This window comes from Gopherus evgoodei, chromosome 13, assembly GCF_007399415.2.
Source record: "Gopherus evgoodei ecotype Sinaloan lineage chromosome 13, rGopEvg1_v1.p, whole genome shotgun sequence".
Classification (NCBI taxonomy): domain Eukaryota; kingdom Metazoa; phylum Chordata; order Testudines; family Testudinidae; genus Gopherus; species Gopherus evgoodei.
Window position 1 is genome coordinate 22,210,295 of NC_044334.1, and position 25,416 is coordinate 22,235,710.

At 47.2% G+C, this 25,416-nt stretch overlaps 2 protein-coding genes across 3 annotated transcripts; both read right to left on the minus strand.

The window, feature by feature from the left end:
* Window positions 1–68: 68 nt before the first annotated feature.
* On the minus strand, window positions 69–12,460 carry ACADS (acyl-CoA dehydrogenase short chain). 2 transcript variants are annotated; one of them, XM_030582436.1, is made up of 10 exons: window positions 12,380–12,460; window positions 11,477–11,640; window positions 7,591–7,740; window positions 7,258–7,369; window positions 6,719–6,870; window positions 6,118–6,288; window positions 4,496–4,633; window positions 4,113–4,208; window positions 1,685–1,741; window positions 69–745 (listed from the first exon to the last, which is right to left on the minus strand). In XM_030582436.1, exons 1-10 carry the CDS (start codon window positions 12,423–12,425, stop codon window positions 593–595), a joined length of 1,239 nt encoding a protein of 412 aa, XP_030438296.1. In that variant the 5' UTR covers window positions 12,426–12,460; the 3' UTR covers window positions 69–592. The 2 variants fall into 2 exon arrangements, with proteins under 2 accessions (XP_030438296.1, XP_030438297.1); XM_030582437.1 differs by having other exon boundaries at window positions 12,376–12,435.
* Window positions 12,461–13,939: 1,479 nt separating this feature from the next.
* Window positions 13,940–23,636, minus strand: UNC119B (unc-119 lipid binding chaperone B). Its single transcript, XM_030582445.1, has 5 exons — window positions 23,414–23,636; window positions 21,194–21,307; window positions 20,384–20,495; window positions 19,915–20,087; window positions 13,940–18,969 (listed from the first exon to the last, which is right to left on the minus strand). The coding sequence occupies exons 1-5, from the start codon at window positions 23,619–23,621 to the stop codon at window positions 18,857–18,859; spliced, it is 720 nt and encodes a 239-aa protein (XP_030438305.1). The 5' UTR covers window positions 23,622–23,636; the 3' UTR covers window positions 13,940–18,856.
* Window positions 23,637–25,416: the final 1,780 nt, after the last annotated feature.

The window sequence follows — 25,416 nt, forward strand, 5'->3', positions numbered from 1 at the left end:
TGGTACTAACCCCCCTTTGCTGCAGTAATTAAAGGAAAATCCATCTAATGAGAGCTCACAGCCAGCAGGGTCCACCATTTGGAATTCATTAGTGACCAAACCTGAAGAGGTAGTGTAACAATCATTCTGGGGTAGTGCAGACAGATCACCCCTTCACCCACACAATTTTAGAAAATATAGCCCCCATTTAGGTACTGAAATATTATTTTGAGTGTCCTGCTGCTGCATTATACCCCCACTCTCACCAGGCCTTTGACATTCACAAGAAAAATACAACTATTACTTATCCCCAAGCACCCTGTGACAGGAACTAAATATTGGACAGCAGCCAGTAGGGCTAACTACTGATTCCATGGATTGTGTCTGTAAGAGAACAGTTGAAACTATAAATTGGGCCACACAGATGCTGCTGCCTCCTTTCCACTTTGCCCTAAACCCTTACAAAGGCAATTTGAGAAGGGGCTTGACCAACCCAATTAAAGAGGGGTGGTGAGTATGGATATGAGGGAATTGCCACCTCATTTCATCCAGGGCAAAGGCTAGAAGCACTTCTGCAGTGGTTATAAGGCACTTGAGTTGATCTTGCTCTTCTTCACCCACGATATTCCTTCAGCAGCTGCCCTGCTATCACTAGTCTCTGGATCTCACTTGTGCCCTCATAGATTTCTGTGATTCGAGCATCCCGGTAGTGGCGTTCTGCTGGCATTTCTGTTACATAGCCCATTCCTCCCAGGATCTGGATGGCCTGAAACAAAAGCAGTGAGTCTTATGTCAGAGACTCCCATGCTGCAATCCTCATGTGACTGACCCTAGTCTAGTAGCAACCACAGGGAGGAGAGAGAGAGGTCATAGGGTGTATCAGTCATGCTGGTAGCTGATGGACCCCTTCTCTGTAGAAAAACTTGATGAGTCATCCAGCATACCCTGCAGTGAGCATGATTGAGGCAAACTGTGTTGTACCAAGGATACAGCCTTGAGTTATTTGCCCTCCCTCCTTTCATTAGGTGCCATACTCCAGTGACTGATGCTGTCATCAGCTATAGGGAAAGGCACAGAAATGCAAGTGTTATTGGGTAAGCAGAAGCATATTTCACCATTGCACTGAATAACTCTACTTGGGCTTCAAACCTGCCCTGCTGCAATATAGTTCTAGGCCTAGCAGCTGAAGGGACTTTCCACAGGGGACAGAATAGCCCAGCTGTACTGCTGTAATTCCTCTCTGGCCTTGGTGCTTACATGATTACATGGAACAAAACTTAGTTCTTCAGCAAGAAAGTTGAGCTCTTTCCTTTATATAGACTTTATTTTAGGCTTGGAAGAATTAAGTTGTTAAATGGGTAGATGTGCATCTCATATACACATCAACTGCTTAAAAATATTTCCATGGATAAACAAATCATTAATAAAAATGCTGCTTGAGAATCCAATTTGATGTGAGGATATTTACTTACTATATTTTGACACATCTTGACAATTGGTGGTATCAAGATTTATAATCTGTTATTAAATCATTGTCTAACTTTCCACAACTGACATTTAAATAGATAATAAATATAGCTATTATCCATCAGTTATAACACTACAAGTAATATCTGGACACATGGCTCCCCTGGTTTGTTGGAGCGGAGACCCAGTCTCTCTTAGGCTAGTCTGTGAGCTGTGAAGAAGAGAGACAGATGGTTACCTGATGGGAAATGGTAGTTGCAGCCTCCGATGCAGCTAGCTTGGCCATTGCAGCTTCCTTTAAAAACAAAGGATATTTTGTAGAATTTATATAGCAGGGCACTAGTATCAATATTTGTGCACCACCTGAAACAAAACTTTGTGTACAAGTAAATGAGCCAGAATTCACACCCTCTGTGATTAAAGGCACATTCTCCTGATAGTCTCATGCTGGAATTTGAGCATTCATTGCTAAGCCCTCTCCACCTGTTTGATTAGAAGATGCAAGTGGTGAGAGGGGCTGGAGCTAACAGCCAAAGAAAAAGCACATAGCTTTAGTACACACAGGAAATGAGACACACTTAAGTTGCCCATGCCCATATTGCTGTATGCATGAACTTTACAATTGGAATGTTGATTTGTTAAGTGTTTAATTATTAAATTGTCAATGATAAGGCAGGTAGGTTGGTTGCAGACTCTGGCTGATACTTTGAATGATAGAAACAAACTTCATTCAAAAGAAAATTATTAGTTAAGCAAACAAGCCTACAATTATACCTGCATTCAGAGATGGAATGGTGTATTAATGCATGATTACAGTTGTATTGCATTCTGATGTAAATGGCCTATTCTGTAACCTAATGGTAGCTCTTCTAAATTTAGAGTTTTTTTTTAAATAACTCATTAATTAAACCTACCCATTGCCATCTTTTGAATGGCCTTTTTACATAACACTGGTTCAGATATTTAAATTGTGTAATTTTCATGCTATCAATAAATATAAATTTTAAAAACCCCTTTAGTCAAAGTATAGGCACAACATAGCTCTGGATCTTGTTCAGTTATTTTTAACTTAAGTAAAAAATTGGGTTTCATGATGTATTGCTGTACCAGAGCAATGGTGTAGAGGAAGCTGTAAAACCCCATTACACAGAAAATTATGTCCAAAGAGAGGTTTTTGCTTCATCCCAGGGGCTAGCTTATGCCCTGAAGCAAAAGGGTTTGTAGCAAATTATCCTTTTTAATGTTATTTTTCAAACCATGCCAAGCTCTTGGCCTTACTGTTAAGTTGTGAAAAGTTTTTCCCTATATTGTATTGTCACTGAAACCCTGGACAGAAGAAAAAAATAAACACACTTTTCCTCCATTTGTGTACTTGATTCCTTTGACACCTCCTTGATTCAAGTCAGTTTCTCCTATTTGTGTAGGTTTTTTTAAATTATCAACAGGGAAGAGAAATTGACAGGGGAGATAAAGATCAGTAACAGAACCTGAATACTTCAGGTTGATGAAATGAAAAAAAAATGCGTAAGAGTATTTTGTTGGCTGGAATGTGCAGTGTAATAGTAACTGATGTCAACTAGTTGTCCTTGCATAAACCCTGCAATAGCTGACTAGAGTCCTTAACCTACCCTCTGTCTAGGGGTTCATTCCATCTCTCCTTTGCCATGGACTCTCCATCTCAGCCAAAGAGGTGCTACGCAGGAGGCCCTCACATCCATGCTTAACTAGCAGACATTCTAAGTGAGCTCTCCTCAGGACCAGCAATGTTAGAGCTCAGAATCCCATGTACACTCTCACAACTCTCTGGTGCTAGCACAAGTAATGCTTTGTGATTAGTGCACCTTAAGTTACAGGGCAGGGTTTTTACCCGGATTGTCTAGCACCCTTCTACAGACATAGCCAGGCTAGCTCAATAATAGCAGTGAACCTGCAGCAGCTGCATAGGCTAGCCCTGGACCACTAACTACATCAACACTAGCTCAGTGTGTCTACACAGGCTAGAGTAACATCTCCCATGCACAGCACAGAGATGGGGCACTAGGTTCAATTTGTGAAATTAAAGAATAAGCTGGAGACTACCAAGACCTCAGCATTTTAGGTGAGCCAAGATATAACTAGAGCAACTCCTTGATTTGTTAACCCTTCCAAGTCACCTACTGAATCACCCATTTATAAGAAAAAAAATCTTGCATCTGTCACAAATGCTACATAAATTAAATATATATAAATGTTTTGGGGAGTTCTGGAGAAGGTAACTGGATGTAGGTCCCAGATCCAATAATAAGACCCATTCTCAGGAGGCCATCACATTCATGGGGAGGGAACAGTGCTCCCACTGCCCATGCTCATTTTGCTTTGCAGACTGAGGATCTCAGCTGCCAAGGTTATCACACTGCACCTTTCACTGGTGTTAAATTCTCTATTAAAGTGGGAGCTGCTGAGTCAGATTGCAGGGAATCCTATGACCTGGGGATACCATGCAATGTTTGGTGCCCTCTGTTAGTCATTTTCTGAGATTAACTAAACTAAAACACTGGAAGATAAACCCTAGGAGAGAACTCCTGGTGGCTAGGGACTGGACCAGAGAGCTCAATAGGATTTCCATTGTTTAAGATTCTGTGCATATGCCTCTCCTTGCTAGATCAACAGCAGATTGCAGGAAGTACCTTTGTGTAGGGTTTCCCATTGTCTTTCAACATGGCTGCTCTCCAGGTCAGCAGGCGAGCACCCTCCAATGCCAGTGCCATGTCCGCCAGCTTGAACTGCAATAGACAGACATATGAGGACAGAACTCATTTGCTTCACACACCACCTGTGTTGACAAGCCTCTCAGAAACCCAAAGCATCCCCCCCCCCCACACACACACACAGTAATGGGGAAGTGCCCAAGCCAGACCTGTGTGTGTGCATGGAGGCAGCTGTAAATCTAAGTTGCTTGCATACATGGTGTCCAGAGTTCAAGGTGCGTTACGTTCCCCAGACCAGGCCAGCTACTGTGCTAATGCAGCAGTACTGTCAGACACAGGACTATCTTCATCTTAACCCATACCTGAATAGCCTGCAGCTTAGAAATGGGAGAACCAAAGGCCAACCTCTTCTCAGCATAATCCACAGCACAGTCCAGAGCTCCTTGAGCTATTCCAAGAGCCTGCGAGGCAATCCCAATCCTGCCTGAATCCAAGGTTTGCTGGAGAGAGACACAAATTATACATCTGTAATTCCAGTCACACCATGGGCTGAAGGGTGAATATATCTGCATGAGCTAGCAATCTGCAGTCATGTTGGCATGCCCTGGACAATCCCACAACGTATGAAAATAAAAATCCTCAGTATATTTAGGACATCCCAGATAGATACTGAGATCAGACAAGGGGAATGAAAGGAGGAGAAAGCACGACAGCAGCAAAAATAATCTAGCAGAGGAACTGCTGCTTTGCAAAGAAAGGGGGGGAAGTAAGACAAAATGATAGAGATACAAAACTAGATTTACTTGTTACCCTGTTCCCCCTACTTCTGTTAACAGCTCTAGTTTGTTTCTCTCTGCAGTGAACACTGGCTACAATTTTCAGACAGTGCAAAGTTCCAAACTTCTGAGCATCAGGCTCCTTTAAGGTGTCAAGTGTAACACCCCAAAAAACACATCACTACTCACTTCTGAGAATCTTGACCCAAGCCACTCTGGAGGGGGACACAAGCTTTCCTTCCCTTGCATGTACTGAGGTGGGTAACTAGTTAAATGCCTGTTCAGGGAGGCTCAACACTGTGCTATGTCTCTCTCCCACACCCCAGCAAGGTACTGGCACCTTTATAGCCTCTAATGAACTGAATTTTCTTGCAACAATTCCAGCATTGCCCTTCATGTCAGTGTTGCTCCTTCCTTGTTCAACCAGGCAGGATTTCATTCAAAAAAGCAACATTTACAAAAGATGTGGCAGTGAACTCTCTTACCCCCCACCTCATAAAGAGGCCTCTTTACATGAAGCGTTCCCAGTAGAAACCTCCACATCAAACTCTGGTGTATTTTAAATTTAATTCCAGAATAATGTGTACTAAAATTCCCTTGCACTGAGACAAGTCTGGGGATGAAAGGAAGGATGATGGAGGCAGAAACCTATCTAAATCAAGGTGTTGATGGCAGGTGCTCCCCCAGCCCTCCAAATTTTTAACTTATGACAGTCTGAGAATGAGTCTAGCTCATGGGCCTGTAAGAGTCAACCTTTAGTTGTTATTCCAGCCCTGCTTGTAGAGAAACCAGCTCTCCCAAAAGTTCAGAAGTCCTGCTACACTGCACATAATGTGCCAAGATTTCAGTTCCTAAGAGTCACATATGCTCCCCAAATAAGATCTGATCTAATCTATGTCTGGATGAACTCCAGAAGGTGTCCTCTCTGGATCAGCAAGGTATGAATTTCTGCCTCTCCTCCATAGAGGGAATTAAAGAGAAGTATCCAAAAGGTCTTCCTCACAAGATCAGCAGATGTAGGGTGAGATGGTGAGAGGGGAGGCTCTCCCTCTGCTTCAGATCTGCTCAAGTCCTACACCTGATAGGCAAGACATACCAGTGGTGCTCCTCCATTGCCAAGAAGGGGTCACTACACACACCATTGGCTGGACAAGTTTATATGGATGTAGTCCTGCCCCTGTCTACCCACAAGTCCAGCTCGTTCTCACCATAGCAATTTTGAAGCCCATGCCCTGCTGCCCCAGCAGATTGGCCTTGGGGATCCGACAGTCTTCAAATATCAGATTGGCTGTGGAAGAGGCTCGGATTCCTAGTTTGTCTTCTTTCTTCCCCAGCGAGAGTCCAGGTGTTGGCATAGGAACCAGGAATGCACTAATGCCCTGCAATCAGATCCAGGATTTTAAAATTGCTTCCAACCTCTCATCATGCAGCTAGGCAGAGCTCTCCTGGGAAGCACATGAGGCTAATCCCAACTCACCTGCCCATTCAGCTGGCCATGGGAAGGGAGTGGGAAAGGAAAAAAAAGTGATAGAGGGGAGATTAAGGGGGAATGAAATAGTCCTCCCTGCAGTGAGCTCTGCTCCAGCTTCTCTCAGATGAACTCAGGGCCTCAGGGGATAGGCCCATCCATCTACACCCCCTCTGGCAGCACTGCATCCCACACAGCCCCCCTCCCCAGCCTTCTGAAGGGACACAGGCTTCTCCCAGCTCTTCCTTCTGAGTCCAACATAAGCTTATGGAGCCTTTTACCAAGGTTTCCGCATGCTACTTCCAAGAGCTACATTTAAGGCTATAACCCACTGAGCTCACCTTGTGTTTCTGGGATTTGTCTGTAGTGGCAAACACCACAACAGCAGAGGCATCCCAGGCATTAGTGATCCAAGCTTTGGTGCCATTCAGAACCCATTCATTGCCGTCCAGCCGTGCCACTGTGGAAGCAGCTCCAGCATCACTGCCATTTCCTGAGCAAGGCACCATGCAAAACAAAACCGAAGTATTCCTGTTCACTCATATAACCAAAGGCAATTGAACCAATTACTTCTGCACCCCAGGGGATGGGGCCTGGGGCTGCAGAACTGGCCCCCACACACACATACACCCATATACACTAGCCAATCATAGCACATCTAGTAACAGTACCACACACTTTACTGGGGGCAGCTCCATCTCACCTCTACGTTTACAGAGCCACAATAAACTAAGAATGGAAATGCCATCCTCTCAGAGGCTTCTCTCACTCCAAGCTCCCATACGCATTACAGCTCTGCTCCCTGACATTACAAAGAGGGGAATTTACAAGGGGAAACTGTTCTCTGCCATCAGCCCAGGAATATTAATGTCCACATTACCTGGTTCACTGAGGGCAAAGCACCCTATTTTGTCTCCGCTGGCGAAGGGAGCAATCCACTGATGCTTCTGCTCTTCAGAACCAAATTTCAGTATTGGACCTAAATACAGAGACTTCAAGAAGAAAGAAGTCATGTTAATTTACCCTGCAAGAAAAAGTGAACCAATAACTCCCAAAAGTCCAGCACCATCATGACCAGGACCCATCCTCCAGGCTCAAAGGCAGATGTCATTCCCCGTCAGCACTGATTCACACTACTCAACTAGCAGAGTAACCCCTGGCTGCTAGGACTTGTTCCATACACCCTGTTTCCCAGACAGTGGGAGGGTCTTACATTATTGACACTCATGACGACACCCGTGGATGCACAGCCCCTGCTGATCTCCTCAACAGCAATGGAATAGGCCAGGTAATCAAGCCCTGCCCCTTTATACTCCTCCGGCACATCCATGGCCAGCAACCCAAGGGCACCCATCTTCTTCACCTAGACAAAGAGAAGTGGACAACTTGAGAGGCCTTGTCTATAATGCAGAATTTTGTCAGCAAAAGGCAGCTTTTGATGGCAAAACACTGGAGTTGTACACACTGCATTGCCAGTTTTGTTGAGGTGGTTTTGTTTTGTTGGGCTTTCTGTGCAGAAGTTGTGTCGACAAAGAGCCAGTGTAGACACTGCCATTCATTATGTTGATATAACTTGCCTCCCCCAGTATCCCATAATGCCCGCCATGAGACTCTGCTCAACGTTTTGAACTCTGCTGCCCTGCAGGCATGCACCCTTCCCCTGTCAAAGCTCCAGAAAGCTTTGATATTCCTCAGCCTGGAAAGCTCACAGAGCTGCTGAGGAGGCTGTCTGAGAACTCAGAGGGAATCACAGAATTGCAGGTTGCTGCTCCTGGGGGTGCAGGGTCCTTCTCCCCCAGGATTGGTTGTTCAGGCTGCTGTCTGAACTTTAAAAGAGACAACACGCTGACACACTCTCCCCCAACACACACTGCATTTCTGTCTCTCCCCACAACACAAACAGTTGAAAAATGGCTGGCAATCTGGTAGGATGCCCATTGAACACCACGATTGAGAAATTTGCATCACGTGATGCTGTACCTGCCTCATGAGGCATTGCAAACCCTTCTCAAAGCACAGTGCGACCAGTTGCAGAGTGGGATAGCTACCCATGGTGCACTGCTCTCTGCATAGATGCAAAAAGCTCTAGTGTGGATGCACTCTGCCAACACAAGGAGCATAGTGTGGACATGCAACAGCGGTTTAATTAAAGTACTTAATTAAAAGTGGCATAACTTTTGTCGACAAAACACTACAGTGTAAACCAGGCCAGGTCTCTGCATCAGTGATGCTCTGGCAAATCCTCAAGTACATACGTACAGCAACACACACCACACCACCCTCATGGGTGCACTTGAGCACATGCACACTCCAGATGTGTTCCTGTTCGTTCACATGACCACAGGCAACAGGAACAACTACTGCACTCCAAAGCATTGGGGGCACCTATGGACATACTAGCCAATCCTGGCATATCTGGTAACAGCAGCACGTTCTTTACTGGGTCAGCTCCTGGGTACGCAGATGTGCTATAGTGAGCTTACAGAAAGGACACATCTGCTTTTGATTCAGTTGGGGACTGATCTCAACAGTTGCTGAGCAGCCACAGCTCACAGTGACTTCAATAGGAATTAGAGATGCTCAGAACTGATGCAACCCTTGCTGATTAAGGACAAGTTACCTTAGGTTGACTATGCTCATTGCCACATGAGACAAAGACTAGCCCTGTTTTAACGTAGAATCACTCCCAACCATGTTTGATTATTCTCACACTCCCTAGCAAAGCTCTGTTCATTACACTGTACAGAGGTGATTGAGGAGAAATCTAGCAGATCCCGTCCTTGCAACTATACCTTGAAATCTTTCACTCTATTTATACTGCATCCTAAAGGTACTTAAGAAAAGGGCTTTTAGTTGACATGAAAGCAATTTTAGCTGTCTCACTGAAGTTGTCTTTACAAGGAGTTAATTATTACCAACACAATTCAAGATATTCCCCATACTGGGTTACACAACATGTTCTGCCTTCTCAATCTTAATCTCTTTAGGCAATAATTGTGTGTGTATCTTGTAAATTGCTGAGCAATTGTCATGGTTTAACAACAGGATTGCTCCTGTATTTTATGACAGTGCCAGGTAATTTGGCTTAACATTTACCTATTGTAAAAATTAAACTCCTTGAATTCTAGCCAGGACCTTCTGTTTATTCCAACAGAAACTGTTTTGGAATTTTTAAATCAAAAGCTCCTCTTGCCTGTATTTGTCTCCCAAATATTGTGGCACTGAGCCATTATATGAAATCCAGAAAGGGAGACTGTAAAGTGACCATGAACAAATGACACTGACTAATTTTACGTGTAATGCCATAGAATTAAATGGAAAATTTTAATAGCATCAATGGACGGAAATACATTAGAGTCAACGTCTTTTCAGTTGTAAGAACCTCGGGGTGATCAGTAAACCAGGGAAGGATACTCATTTTAATTAATTTTCTTAGAGTATGACATTTTAGGTGGCCAGTAACTCAAACTGGGGAGAAAAAATGTGCCTTTTTATTTTGTGTATGCTCAGTTTGAAGCCTGTGGGCTAAGTCAATAATATTTTGCTTTCTAGCACAGCATATCTGATTGTTAACAATTTAGTTAGCATTTTAAGCTATCCAACTGCATTGGTACTGCAGCAGGGGATGGCTGAGCTCTTTTCACAAAAGTGAAACATCTAGACACTGGTACACTGGAACCTCAAACAATCCCTTGCTGCTTCTAATAGTCAAGAAATAAAATGTGCAGCTTCTCTTTGGCAAGATAATTCTCTTGGTAGTTTTCATTCATTTCATCAGCTGAACTACACTCAATACATGCACATTTTATTGTTATACACCAGCGGTCCCCAACGCAGTGTCCACCCGTGTCCTGGCAGCGGTCGAGCATCCGCTGAAATTCGGCGGATGCTCTGGCACCCGCCAGACGAAAAGGTTGGGGACCACTGTCATACGCTATTCTGCTGCAATGTGACCTGTCACCTCTTTAGTAAAGTGATTTAATGATTTTCCAAGTCAGATGCATCATGTGCTGTATTAACTACAGCAGCCCTGGGGAAAGTCGCTGGGAGAGAAGAGAAAACTCAATGGTACCAAAGTCCAGAGGGGAAGACACAGAAGGGCAATTAACATGCACAATGGCTGTCATGTTTTATGGTTTTAAGCTAAATAACTGTCCTACAGGCAGTACAATATAATGTCTCAAAGTAGAAATGCTTCTGGCAGAATCCCTTGTGTATCACTCTGAAGCTTTGGTTTATCATGCCGATTTGTACACTGGTCACATAGACACCCTGATACAATGACGCTGGAGAACAGCATACTCAATATGATGCACGAGGCATCATCTGACATGTGTGATCCAGATTTAAACTGAACATATTTTGTGCTGGGCTGGGCCACGTGTATCTCTAGGGACACATGTAGAGGTTGGGCCACGTATTGGTGAGGCTGGGGCACACAGTCATAAAAATGGCAATACTGGGTCAGAGCAAAGGTCCATCTAGCCTAGTATCCTGTCTTCTGACTGTGGCCAATGCCAGATGCTTCAGAGGGAACGAACAGAACCGGTATCAAGTGATCCATCCTTTGTCGCCCATTCCCACCTTCTGGCAAACAGAGGCTCGGGACACTATCCCTGCCCATCCTGGCTAAAAGACGTTGATGGACCTATCCTCCATGAACTTATCTAACTCTTTTTTGAGCCCTGTTATAGTCTTGGCCTTCACAACATCCTCTGCCAAAGAGTTCCACAGGTGGACTGTGTATTGTGTGAGGAAATACATCCTTTTGTTTGTTTTTAAAACCTGCTGCCTATCAATTTCATTTGGTGACCCCTAGTTCTTGGGTTATGCGAGAGTAAATAACACATCCTTATTCACTTTCTCCACACCATCATGATTTTACAGATTCTATCATATCTCTCCTTAGTCATCACTCTTCCAAGCTGAGAAGTCCCAGTCTTCTTAAGCTCACCTCATAGGGAAGGTATTCCATCTCCCTAATAATTTTGATTGCCTTTTTCTGTACCTTTTCCGATTCCAATATATCTTTTTTGAGATGGGGTCATCCAGATCTGCACACCATCATCCCAACCCTTACGCAAATGAGTTGCACTCACCTGTTCAGCAGGAAAGCGGTGCTCCTTGTCGAGCTGAGCGGCAATGGGAACCAGTTCCTTCTCAGCAAAGTCCCGGCATGTCTGACACAGCATCTGGTGGGTCTCTGGTAACTCCGCTGTTTGGTACACTGTGTGCAGCTGTCGCAAGCACCCAAAGGTCAGGGCTAGAAAGTAAAAGGAGGCGATGAAGGGGATCCCTTGCGACCATGCCCGTAGAGCCAGGAAGTCCAAGCAGGAGGAATAATGGTCCAGCAGGTCCATACTGGCCTAGCCCGCTGGAGACCCAGGTTCCAGCCCTTCTGGTGAACTTTGGGCAAATCAGTCACCCCCCATCACCCCGCCTGTCCCAAGGGGCGTGAGGCGCTCAGACACCACGGTGAGGGGCCCTACCAGTCCCGCCACAGAAGCACCATAGGCCGGTACAGCACGTCTGGGCAGGACTGAGCCTCGTGCCCCCACTGCAGCTGGCTCCTGCCGCTTCGCAAGGGCCCAACCCCTGGCAGCGACCAGGCTGTGCAGGAGCCGGTCTGGGCTCCGCGCTCGGCGCAAACTGGCAGCCCCAGCAACCTGGACGGGGCAAGCGAATCCCCCCCGCACACACCGCCCCGGGAAGCAGCAGCAGGGCGGGGAAGCCGGGGCTGCCCATGGGGCGGTGGCAAGTGGGGCCATTTGCCCTGGGCCCCGCGAGCCCTGGCCCGGCGGCGGCATTTCGGAGGGGGGGGAGGTGGTCAGAGCCCCCCGCCCCCCGCGAGTACAAGCGCCGCCGCCGCCGCTCTGCCCCCGGAATCCTCTGGGCGGCCCTGGGAGCAGCCGCTGGCTCCGCTCCCGCTGGCGGGAGATGAGGCGAGCAGCGCCCGCCACTGCCCCGGGCCCAACAGCCGGGTCCGCTCCCCACCTACCGACCTCGGGCAGCAGCGCCGCCGCCCCGGGCTAGGAGTACAGCCGCCATCCTGGTGCGCAGCCTGCTGCGCCTGCGCCCCAACCGGCGCCAGATAGGCTCGCTTCCGCCTCATTAATATTCATAAGCAGCTTTCCATCGCCCGGGGGCCTGGGCGGAGCCTGGCTCTGAGCTCTCCTCCCGCGGCGGCAGCGGCTCGTGCTCCGCTAGCGGCGGGCGGGCCCAGCACGACACACGCTGGGTCGGGGAGGCCGGTGCAACCCTCGTGCTTTGCCCGCTGCCTGCCCCGAGGCCGGGCCTGGGCAGCGGGGCCTTGGTCACTAGGGGCCGGCCCCGGGGAGCACAGCGCAGCTCAACCCTGGGGCGCCTTGACCCGCACTTTGCCCAGCCCCTGCTGAGCGCTGTGACCACAACAGCCTAGAAACAGCGCAGAGCCCGCTCCTGACGCTAAACCTCCCGCTGCTCTGCTCTGCGGGGAGCCGCTAAGCAACTTGCTCTGTTTTACGCAGAGGCGGCTGCACCTCATTAACCAGCGATCCCTTGTAACTCCGGCCAAGAGAGGGTGAAACAAAACCTGGAGCTAGCAGGGGAACTCCCGGTTTAAGAGGCCTTACGTGAGCCACAAGCTGTCCCGAGGGAGGCCAGCTGCAGAGACAAGAGCTGCGAAGTTCTAATCATGCAGATAAAAACTTGGTCATAACCCAGCTGTTTTCCCTCCATCACGGCCATATGGAGGGAAGCTAGTAGCTCCTCTTTCCAGCTGCCATCCCACCACACCCCTTAGCCAACTGTAGCCTATATAATTTCACACTGTATGATCTGAGAGTTCTTAATCCGCATTCAAAAGGTTTCCAGGCTGGGCCCATATCTACATTACCTTCCTACCAAAGTAGTGTTCCAATCCTGAGCAGGGCTTCTAGACACTAGAGTAATAATAAACAGAAGTAAGGCTTAACCACAACTACCCCTCCCATCACACAGTGCTCCATTTGGAGGCCAGCAGCTTCAATGTGCATTGGATGGTAGAAGCCATAGTCTCAGCTTTCTTGCCAGTTATAAATCTGCATTACAGATTCAAGGTGAAACATATAAAGGTTTCCACTGTTACCCAGTGTGGATCCAAAGCTAGAAGTGAGGTACTGTGTTTTAAGAGTAATGGAGGATTGTAACTCCTGAAGTTTATTACCTGGGGGTTGCAAGCTATCAGTGCCACCAGGCATGGGGCTGACAGCCTGAGGCGCTGTTAAATTTAATAACTCCATTTTTAATATGTAAGGGGGAGGGTCACACTCAGAGGCTTGCTGTGTGAAAGTGGTTGCCAATGCAAAATGTTCGAGGCTCACTGGTCTAATGTGATTCTGAACACTGGGGTCTGCCTTGTGCTGAGAGCTGGTATAATGTGAAGTATCAGACGGGTAGCCATGTTAGAATGGATCTGTAAAAAGTGACAAAGAGTTCCATGGCACCATATAGACTAACAGACGTATTGGAGCATAAGCTTTTGTGAGTGAATACTGACTTCATCAGAGTGTGGGTGAGTGAGTAAGCCAAGAAACAGTACTCAATCCCATTCTTGTGAAAATCTTGGTTTATTACTATTGCTTGGGACAAAATAACATTTTATACAAATAAGTCGCCTTGTTTACTTTGGACAAGGAGAGACATGACAAGACACAGTGGAATGAGGATCCAAGGTAGAAGGACAGCAGAGGAGGGAAATATCACAAGCAACTTCATTGATGCTTCTTGCATTCTCTGTGAAAAATATCTTTAAAAAGGAAAAAATATATTTCTTTTACATCTCCACTGAACTGCTACGGTCCTTTGTAAACTAAGGGGAACCTGCAGCACCCAAGGATCATTCTTGGATCTAAAGGGACACATGTGGATGATATGGAGACAATATGGATGGCTCCCAGGGTAAAGGGTATCATGAAGCAAAGAGCCAGTCCCAAGTACAAGGAAATGCTGGGCTTGTTCAAATATCTGAATGAATGAATACAGAATGAAGCAAGTATGGATTCTGGATTATATTTTCCCTCAGACAAACTGGTCATGTGAAGATGTAACACTACCTATGTCCTGTTACAAATACTCTGATAGGAGTGCCAAAGCTTTGGGGCATAGAGATGCATTTGCAACTTGCCATCAGCCCAAAACCCACATCTAATATGCCTATAAATGTACCTCATTAACAACCAAAAAATCATAAGGCTATGTAGATGACCATGATACTTGCTAGTGCTTATATCTTCCTTGACAGATGAAGAGGAATTGCTTGCTGGACATCGCCACCTATCCATTAGCTTTGTCCTCACCATTAAGCCACAGGGAGAGGGCAATGTTTTATGACTCCAAGAGTTACATCTGGTACTCAAGTCGCAGATTATTAGACAGCAGTCATCTGTGCATCTGGCAGGGCAGATGTGGGCTACTATGCAAAGAGCCCTGCACACAGAGAGCATCACAAAGCCCAAAGCTTGATGTGACAAGACAGTGGTTCAGAAGACAAACATTAGATTTAATAAAGTACGGAACCTGGAAGTGGAGTTACCACACTATTTGGCCAAATTCATCTTGCTGCTCCACCACTTATCACAAAATATTATTAATCACCTTCCTGATTCATTTCCACTAATGTATCCTGTTTTCAAACGTTTTTCCCATTATTCCTGGACCTTGACTACAGAAGCAAAATGAAAATCGCAGCTCAGAGAAGCTGCAATGGGAAGAGACTTCCAGCTCTTCTCCTCTCTGATGAGAAGCACTTAAAACCATAAGGAAATACACAAAGGAAGACAGTTCATAACTAAGGGAGAGAACAGGGACAGCGATACCTGGTCATGTAACACTACGTGACTCTATCACACCAGCTGCATTACAAAATCTTCAGTCACCCATGGAACAGTTGTGCAGGAAGTTTCCTCCCCTCTCCTTGCACAGCACATGGGCCTGAAGCAGTCACTGTGAGAATGCTTCAGACTGATCCCAAGAGGACAAATACTTTATGGAGTTAGTTTGTTTGCATTTTTGGTCCTTTTATTTACAGTATAAGCTTAACTCCCCACTCCCTTTCCAGCCTAGTGTATACTAACAGAGGGAGGCCAGTCTCACATTGATCTCCCACCCACTAACTCCTTAGCCAACACTATAAAAATGTCTGCCTCATTCCATTAGCACCAGCTCCATACACACATATACCACACTGAAATGGACAGCCCATTTGAAAGGGGAGAGGGAAGAATGCGTGGAGATTCCCATTCAGTTCCTTCCTGGTTTGAGGAGCTTGTACTCAGCAGCAAACCACACAGACTGAAGGCAAAAAGATTCTCTGCTAATCATGTTTACCAAGGGCAGGGAAGTACTCCACAGATCCTCTTCTAAATGGAGAAGCTAACAGCACATCAGAGAGAGGGAATACTGGATTATGCTCAGTATCCGTAACTTCCTCTGCCTGACTAACCCTCCTAGGATAGTGTTGCCCTCTTATATGAGCCTTTTTCTCATCATGCCTCTGGGGCTAGCCTTTTAAATCTGGAAAATCAATGCAACTGGCAGCACCTCTCTTTTCCAACAGGGAAGTATCTGTTATGATCTTTAGTTTTCCCTTTCTTATTGCTGAGGAGATGGCACAGTAACATATGAGACACTCAGAGCACCAGTCCTTTCCTCTGCCCTGACTTCTGGGTGCTCAAGATGATCACTGCAGTTTGGAATGGACTCTTCTTCAGCAGCTAATACCCAGTCCCACATTTCCAGGAATATACTCATGTTAGGCAGATGTACTCTGCAAAACAGCAACTAGATGGCATCCAACCACTGCCAAATCCTCCTACCTACACTAGATACTATTTAAAGATTTGATAATACATCTTATACATGTTGGGATGTTTGTGTACAGAGTATTCTCTGTTGCTGGCTCAGGTGATAACACATCCCTTCTGACTACCTCATTATCCATTACACTTGGAACAAATACAAACCATCACATTCATAAGAACAAGCAAGAAGCAGTTGCTTTAGACAGAGAATTAGACAAAAGTCATATTTAAAGGCACCTGGATTTATACTACACACAAGTTCAGCTGGATTTCCCACCAGGTCCTTGGGAATAACTAGTTATCTCCTTAGACATTCCTCTCTTGAGCATCCTGGAACACATCAGGATAGAAAGCACTTTTCTGGGGAATTGTGCCCTCTCAAAAGAAGTATGATGTACTTGTGTGAGAAAGGATCTTTCAGTATCACCATGGCACAGTGCAAGGAGCTCTGGAGACAGCTCCAGCAAAAGGAGAACTAGAGACCTTTCTTAAGATACACCAGCTCTACTGATTCTGAACTACCAATCAAATAGGGTTACATGCACGTCCCTGGGGAAGCTGATGGGTATAAATGGCAGGAGAATTGTTCTTTACCTCCCAGCTTTCTAACACCACAGCCATACACACACATCTTGAGCCTGGTCACTTTTATTCAATTCATGCTCCCAAGGTATTTGTTGTGATGACCCATAATTAATGCCCTCTCCAAAACAAAAAAAAAGGCATTTGCGGTATCATTCATAATTAACATCCTCCCCATAACTGAAGGTTCTTTCATGATCCTTATCCCACATTTATTCTCACCTGTTATCTTGTAGCTAGTTGATCCTCTGTGCGACTGCTAACGTTATTCATCTCCTGCCACACAAATGGAACAATGGCTTCCTTTTATTGTGTATATATTAACAAGCCCTAAGTTGTAACATCCACATTCCTACAATTGTGATTTAATCAATATTTAGTCCTGACAAAGCAGTCTACTTGGGACATTACTTAGCATGACTGGGAACCAACTGCAGCCAGTGTGTGTATGGCCACAAGGTGCATTTCCACTGTCTGAGGGGGAACAAACGATATTGGCACCGATCAACTTGTCTAGCATAGATAAGGCCAAGCTGTTATACACAAGAGGCAGGCCTGATCAGCAATAGGGCTGGAGTGCAAATGAATGGCAAGGTACCAATGGATCAGGGTATCCAATATGATACCCAGATAAGCATTTCACTAGTGCACATTTGCATGGCAGAGAGCTAGACCCCAGCCTCAGTGCCTGACAAATATTTTTTCCCCATCTTCAATGCCAGGTGCTACATAGGTCTGAAACATATACTTTGGTTTGGCTGCTCTAATAGCTGTAGTAATTATCTCCACAGAAGAAGTCATAAGAAGTTTTCCAAATCTTAAATATAAATGATCCAACTAAATAGGTAAAACACTGGCAGAGGCTCAAATCCACATGGTTTAAGGATAAAATCTTGTCAGTTCTTCCTGTTGGATCATCACAAACAGCCACCTCCCAACAGTGCCTGAATGTCCTGGTCTGGGCAGCATTTAGGGCTCAGTTTAACACTAGCACAACCTTAAGCACTGGCCCAAGCAACACAAAGTCGATGAGTTGGTAACACTATTGCCTCTTACTATAATACCTCTGATGTGGTATTTTAAACTCACATGGGTTTAAAAATATATAAAAAGACTGACGTCTAGGAAGATCTGCCTGCTAAGCAGAATGTTCTGTTCTTCAGGTGACTCTCCAGGTTTTCCCTCAACCTCCAAAGAAAGAGCTAAATGGACAGACCTCCTACCCCACAGTGCAGCTTGAGCAGAAAAATCTCTCACACAGATGCAGGGGAAATGAAGGTGGCAAGATTAACCTCAGCCCTAAGGCTGAGCCCCACTCACAGCCCAATTATTCCCTAACAACAGCTCAAGGAGTAGGGAGTCTGGCAGGTTGATTTAATGGCCAATTTAGTGTAATCTCTCTTTTCAAACATCCTGAACCTCAATTAGAATCCCTTGCAAGACATACTTGTAACAGATTAAGGAATCCTGGGAGTGGCCCAGGTCCCTGGAAGCAGAATGAAGATTCCTGCACCATTTAAAGATAAATTCATCCCTTCTTGTAACTCTCCCCTTGAGGGATGGAGGAGCAGGGGTGCACAATGGGAGCCAGTCTTAGTCATTCATACAGACTGAACCACTACGCAGTAAAGAGATTGTCTGTCTTTCAGGCTCCACTTGGAGAAAGCAGATTCTCATACTGAGACATAGCTTGCCCACATATCAGCTGAGCTCTCTGGACAGGGGGCAGTTTGCCCACTGGGTGGCACAGGGTGAACCTAACAACAAAAACCACAACATCAATAATCTGCTAGCAGAGCCTTAGATTCCCTGATCCGAAACCTAAACAAGGTACCATCAGAAACAGAGAGAAAGCCAGAGGCAAGGTACATAAGAACGCCAGGGAGAGGACTGCTGCAGGGAGATTTCCTTTACTGTCACAAACTGCCACCTCAGCCTTCTTGCTTCATGTTTTGAGTCCATGGGTGAAGGAAAGGTTCAGCAAGAGGCCCTGGTGCATGAGACAGCAGCACTCCTCCCTTTGTGCACGTCTGGAATGGTTAGGGATAGCACAGCATCCAGTGGACATGAACGCAATGGTTACTGTCCCCCGTTGTAGGCATAGTCAGCCTTGTTGTGCATGATCAGCTTGTTATCCACAAAGTAGAAGCTGTCTGAACGGGTTTCATAGGGGTGTTCAACCATCAGGCGGACTGCAGGAGAGAAAGGTCATGAGTACTGTGTCTGGCATATCCCAAGAGGTAGTGCAATGTTAGAAGAAAACAAGCATGTGGTAAAAAAAAACCCTCTGTCACTTTGAAGCTCTGCCCCTAAGGAGAGGTAAGAGAAGCAAACTGGTATAACTGTGAGAGCCTCAGGAGCTCTGCACTGGCCCACTTGTTCAGCCTATCCACAGAACACAGGTCTTCAGGCTGTCAAAGCAAACTGGAAGAGGGTGGATCAATTTCACACAGACATTCTGGACCCCGTGTCAGGCCACAGTACAGCAGCACTGAACAAGTACATTCCTCCTCTGAGACCTGCCTGGTGTGGAGTAAGTGGAAAAACTAACGTCACTTGCATGCCCAGCTTGTGTACTCAAGTCACATACAAACTCAGCTCATCCTCCCTCTGCCAGACATACCCAGAGAGTGGCAGAGAGCATTCACCTGTTCCTGTTCAGTCTGTCCCTCAACAGCATAGCACATCTTGTAATAAAACCACACAGGGAATATTCACAGCTTACCATCACAGATGGGTCTCCACAGGCTCCCAGAAAAGAAACAACCCCAGTCTGCAGCTGGAGGACTCAAACCCCAAACAGTGGGTGCTATGAATGTGTGTCTTTGGCCTTTAAGGGAATATTCTCTCCAAGTCACCACGGTTACTTCTTGGACTATGCATTGAGGCATTACGTGCAAAAGCCACTGTGACTCTGAGGTCATCAGCTGCCAATAAAGGAACACACCAAACCTCAACCACACAGCATATGAAGGCAACTTGCTCAAGACTACACAGTGAGCCATCAGAAGAGCCAGAAACTGAACCCAGATCTACCTGTTCCTAGTTTCCTGTCCCACCACGTGACCATCTATCATATCAGGGAGAGAGAGCATTTGAACACAGCAGCAGTTCAGTGAGGGAGGAAGGATACCTACTGAGGTCCTCTGAGAGCTGGGGGAACTCATAGATGTGTTCACATGTGTTCCTGCTGCTGGGGATGCAGAAGCCAAAATCAAAGTCAAAGTTCTTCAGCAAGCGATCCCGGAAGTAATGTCTCTCAATCATTCGGAAGTTTGACACTGGCTTGTCTCCCACTGTAAACTCCACTCTGCAGGCATAGGGCAGGAGAAATATACCTCATGAGACCATCTAGCTCACTTCAGACTGGGAGAGGCAGAGAGCCTCAGAGCTGTGGTTATGCAGAACCTAACAATACGGCTGATATCACTGCTAAACTGAGGCATATCTTGAAATCTTCCCCGTCACTATTAGCTTCTTTTTCATTTGTATTGTGAACTGCGTTCTCACTAGTCCATTGTTAAGTTTACTTATGAATTGACAGGGTTGGTACCTAAAGTTCCCTGGAGGCATTACTCCCCCCTCTTTGTATGAGCTTTTACTCACGTTGCACCGACTGTCCGGAGACGGAGAAATGCTGGGGTGAACTGATAGCGAACAAAGCGGCCTGCACTGGTGTCCACTTCTCCACTGTCATCCTCGTCCTCATCATCTTGCTCTAGAAGAATTTACCAACTCAGAGTTAATCTTCTGATGTTCTAGGAATAACATGCTGATGGCTTGTAGGTGGTATACAGAAACCATCCAAGACATTGCTCAGACACCTGGCACTGCAATATCTAAGAACTGTTCTTTGATATGCTACTGTCATTAAGAAGTAACAGAGAGCAGCTTCCTAGCAAACACAATTGATTACATGGACCAAAAGACCCTGCTCACAAAGATGCATGTCCAGGAATCAACTATGGAAGTACGTAGTTACTTGACCACTAGCCTTTTACCTTCAGGAGCTGCACTCCAGTCTTCCTTTGCCGACTTACACATAAAGGGATCTTTGGTGGGACTTAACTATGGAATTTGATAAACCTTGATTTAGTATTCAGGGGGAAAAAAATTAAACCATATCAGACCACAACAGCAGGACCACAACTATGGGGCATGCAAGTCCCCCAAATACTGGGCACCATCTGTAACAACCTTGCTGAGCTGAGGAGGTAAAGGGATCTCTAAGCACAGTATACGCATCCCACCGAGCTCACAAATGGAAAAATAGTATCAGCCTATAGGGACGACATAGATGAACTCAATACAGTATGCATAGTGAAAGATCTTGGTGTTTGGCCTGCACAGCCCCTTCCCTGCATCCCATCAGAACCCATAATATCTAGTCCTTTTCCCACTGTCAGCAGGTTCTACCTGAAGCAGAAGGCTTGGCAATTTCAAACAGCACTGTCCCTGTCTCCAGGTCCCGGATCTTGAATCTGGTGAAATCGATATTGTAGATGTTGTCCTCAGGTTTGCATAAATAATCTGGAAGATAGAGGAACATATTAGGTGGCTCTTTTGCTCACGACAGTCCAGATCAGAAGAAAATATGGGCCACTAACCCATATGCCTCAAAGGTTCTCCTCTCAGGTATCAAAAGGCCTTCAGCAACATTAACTGAGCCCAAGCACCTTAGAACCTTTAGGGATATTTCCCAAAAGTTTCTGGTAGAGTTGAGGGGGGCAAACAGCAAGGAAACCAAAAAAGCAAGTTGACAGTTAAACTAATCAAACAGTACAATGCAGTTCAGCATTTGGACTCAGTGCTGACTGAACCAAGTTATTACTACTCATATGTATATATTGTATAACTACTATAAGTTACTAGTACTACTCAGCTATATATACTAAGTGAGCTAATACAATCAAAGAGGGAAAATGAGGCTATTTATTCAGTACGCCACAGTTTAACACAAGCACCACCTAAGCAGCATCACTCCTGCAAAAAAGCCAACAGGACAAATTGCAAAAGGGAAGGAGAGTTTGGCTCCTGCTTCATCAAAACTACTGGAAACTGAGAGACCAACAAACTCGAGGAGCAGATTGAACAAGGCTGACAAGCAGTCTCAGGGTTTCAGAGATATTCATCCTAGATAGGCAAGTAAAACAAAACTTTGATGATCTAGCCAATTTAGGACCTGGCACCAAAAATGTAACATCTACATGGGCATGCATGTGGAACTTCACAGAAAAATCTGAGTCCCTATGGACCAATACAGTCTCAGTATTCCAGACCCTGACAGATTTTGTACTCCAACTTTTCTGTCTGTGTGGACAAACCAGAAAAGGTGGGATGACTCACACCAAAATGGACCCAGTTGGATAAGCAGAGATCTATCACAAGACCATGTCAACTTCTGCCTTTCAACCTTTTCATCTATCCAGCCAAATATGGCTGTTCAGAGAGGAAGCAGAGTAGGTCCTTCACATAGTCTACACTAGGATGTTTTCTGGAAGGGATAGTGGAGTCCCCAGGGAAGAGGTGTCCTGGACCGGAAGGAATATTGTCCTGGCAAGGTTACTTCTGGTATCCTCAGAAGAGGATATCAAGTTCTGCAGAAAGACTGATACTGGGGCCGCAAAGAGGGTAAGGTATACGGAAGGAGTAAGCAAACTATGGCCCAGAGCCTCATCCAGCACTTCAGATGTTTTAATCCGGCCCTTGAGCTCCAGCCGGGAAGCAGAGTCCAGGGCTTCCTTGCTCCAGCCAGGGAGCAGGGTCCAGAGCTTGCCTCGCTCCAGCTGGAGCCAATGGGAGCTGCAGGGACAGCGTCTGTGGACAGGGCAGCACGCAGAGCCGCCTGGCTGAGGCTCTGCGTGGGAGCCGGAGAGGATATGTGCCGCTGCTTCCGGGAGCTGCCCAGAGCATGCACCCCAATCCCCTCCTGTGCCTCAACCATGATCCTGATCCCACCCTTCGAACCCCTCGGTCCCAGCCCAGAGCACCCTCCTGTACCCTCAACCCCCCTTGGTGCCAGCCCAGAACCTGCACCCCCAGCCAAAGCCTTCACCCCCTCCCGCACCCCAACCCCCAATTTCATGAGCATTCATGGCCCACCATACAATTTCCATACCCAGATGTGGCCCTTGGGCCAAAAAGTTTGGCCATCCTTGGTATAGGGGGTCCCTGGCTGAATGCTAATGGATGCTGGGGGTAAGGTGCACGGGATCCCTCGGGGGCCATAGCGTATAGGGTTTCTGAGGGGATGATAACGGGATCCCTCGGGGGCCATAGCGTATAGGGTTTCTGAGGGGATGATAACGGGGTCCCTCGGGGGCCATAGCGTATAGGGTTTCTGAGGGGATGATAACGGGGTCCCTGGCGGTAAGGGGTGAAGTCTCGGGGAATGCAAATGGAGCCTCTGAGGGGCAAAGTGTATGTGGTCCCTGAGGAGATCCTCAGAGAAACGGTCAGAGGTCCCCGTGGGCCTCACACTCGGCTCTGCTGGAGAGTCCGGGGACGATACGTGGGGCAGGACGCCCGCGAGCGGGGCTAGCCTCTGGGCGCCCGGGGAGGGGGATGCCGGGGTCCCCCAGGGCGGCAGCAGCACAGACGGCCCGGCCGTGCCAGGCCCCCCAGCCCAGCACTCACTCTCCGTGACCCGGCCCAGCCCCAGGACGTGTTCGGGCCGGACGGTCTCCAGCGCCAGCAGCTCCGACTCTGAGCGGGGCAGGGCCGCCCGCGGCGCCGCGTCCCCAGAGCCCCGCCGCCCCCGCAGCCGGCTCAGCACCCCCGCGCTTCCCGGCGGCGGCTTCTTCTCGGGGCCTGGCGCCGCCAACCTCGGCCTCGAGCCGCTCATCGCCCCGCCACCTCTGCCAAGATGGCCGCCGCCTCCCTCCGTAGCTATGGGAGCGAGGGGCGGGGCGCCGGCGGGGTCAGAGGGCAAAGGCGCGATGCTTGGCAACCGGGGTGGCGGCAACGCCGGAAGTACTTCGGCCCCTCTGCTCGTCTCTGAGAGCCCGGCTGGGGACTGAAGCTAAGCATGGTCCTCTGCGTGCAAAGCCTGGAAGGGAGACCCCTCCTGGCAACGCAGAGCCCAGCGTGCTCCGGGCGCTGAGCCTGGCCCTGAGGGGGACGAGGGATGGGAGCCCTGCAGCTACTGCCACACACCCCTTCCCCCTAACCAGCTAGACACTGTTATTCAGCATCAGCTGCCCCCCAGCCTACGCGGCAGGCATCAGCCCCACCCCCAGTCTTCGCCCCTGGCAGTTACTGTGCAGAGCAAAGAACAGGAACTGTGGCAGTCAGGACTCCTGGGTCGTGTTGCCAGGGCTCCTGCCAATGCTGGGCTGGCTATGCGCCACATCCGTGCTATCGCTCTCTCTGGGGCAGCTCAGGCATCGCTGTTGCAGGGCTGGTTACTGTGCCCTGCAGTCACAGCCAGAGGTGGGGACATTAAGCAGCCTGCAGCAGCAGAGCTATGCTCACAGAAAGGACCATGGCCAGGTAGAGCAGCGAAGTACAAGGAACCGGGGGCAGGGTGGGCACTTATGCTTTGCTGAACTGATACCAGGTAATCAGAACCAGTTTGGATGGGGATCTTATTTGTTACAAGAAAATATGGCATAAGGCCTATTTCTCAATCCTGCAAAGAACAGCTTTGTATTCTGCACTGTGGATGCCCTAGTCACATCACCTCTGCGTGCTATTCTGGACCTGAAACCCCATGCCAGCTCTGCCCCCATGCAGCCTTCCCTTTCAGGGCACAGCAGAGCAGAAATAGTGCAATTTCTAAAACTAGCCCTGCATCTGCAGTACCGATCAATATGTCTGAGCACACAAGGAGGCACCTAGGGCACATTAACATTTCAGAACAGCTTCAACAGCTACACCTCATTCTGAACGCTTTTGCTCTGCTCAGCCCATGGCAGGTGTTCACTCATTTTAACAATGTTTTTTTTTTTTTTTTTAAGTTATAGATGAAGCACCTGCTTCCAGCAACCAGTCACTGCAGAGATTCTAAGGTGGATGAATTAGGCTGATAATGCAGAGGCTCCTAGGAATTAATTGAAGAGATGAAAACAGCACTGCTCCCACACACAAAGCTTCAGGGACTGAATTATCCTCGAAGATGCGTTATGAGGCCCTATTTCTCCCAGTAGCCGTAGTTTGAGAGGCAACTAAGCTATAGCCCTCAGCAAGCACAGATCTGGAGCAAACAGAAGCATTACTATATTACTCATTAATTTAATTGAAGAACGTACCTTCTGGGGCAGCAAATTAATTACAGAGAATGGGTAGCTTCCACCCCTGAGGAAAGAGGAGCAGTAGCATCACAAAACAGTGGTAAGTCATTTCACTTAATGAAGTGGTTACAAGCTGTGGTTTCTTGATCTCCCAAGCACCAGCCCACACAGCCAGTAGGGGTCTGAACCCTATAACTAAGGTCACAGGCTTCCATAAATTTTTGTTTATTGCCCACAACCTGTCAGAATTTTACTAAAAGTACCCATGACAAGATCTTAACCCTACCTATAACTATTCCATTTTGGTAGTGGGCCAACCGAGCAGCAGACTCACAATCTAGGACACCTTCACTCACCACACCAGTCTCCAAGTACCTGACCCAAACTCAGGCTGAGTGGCTTTGCTTT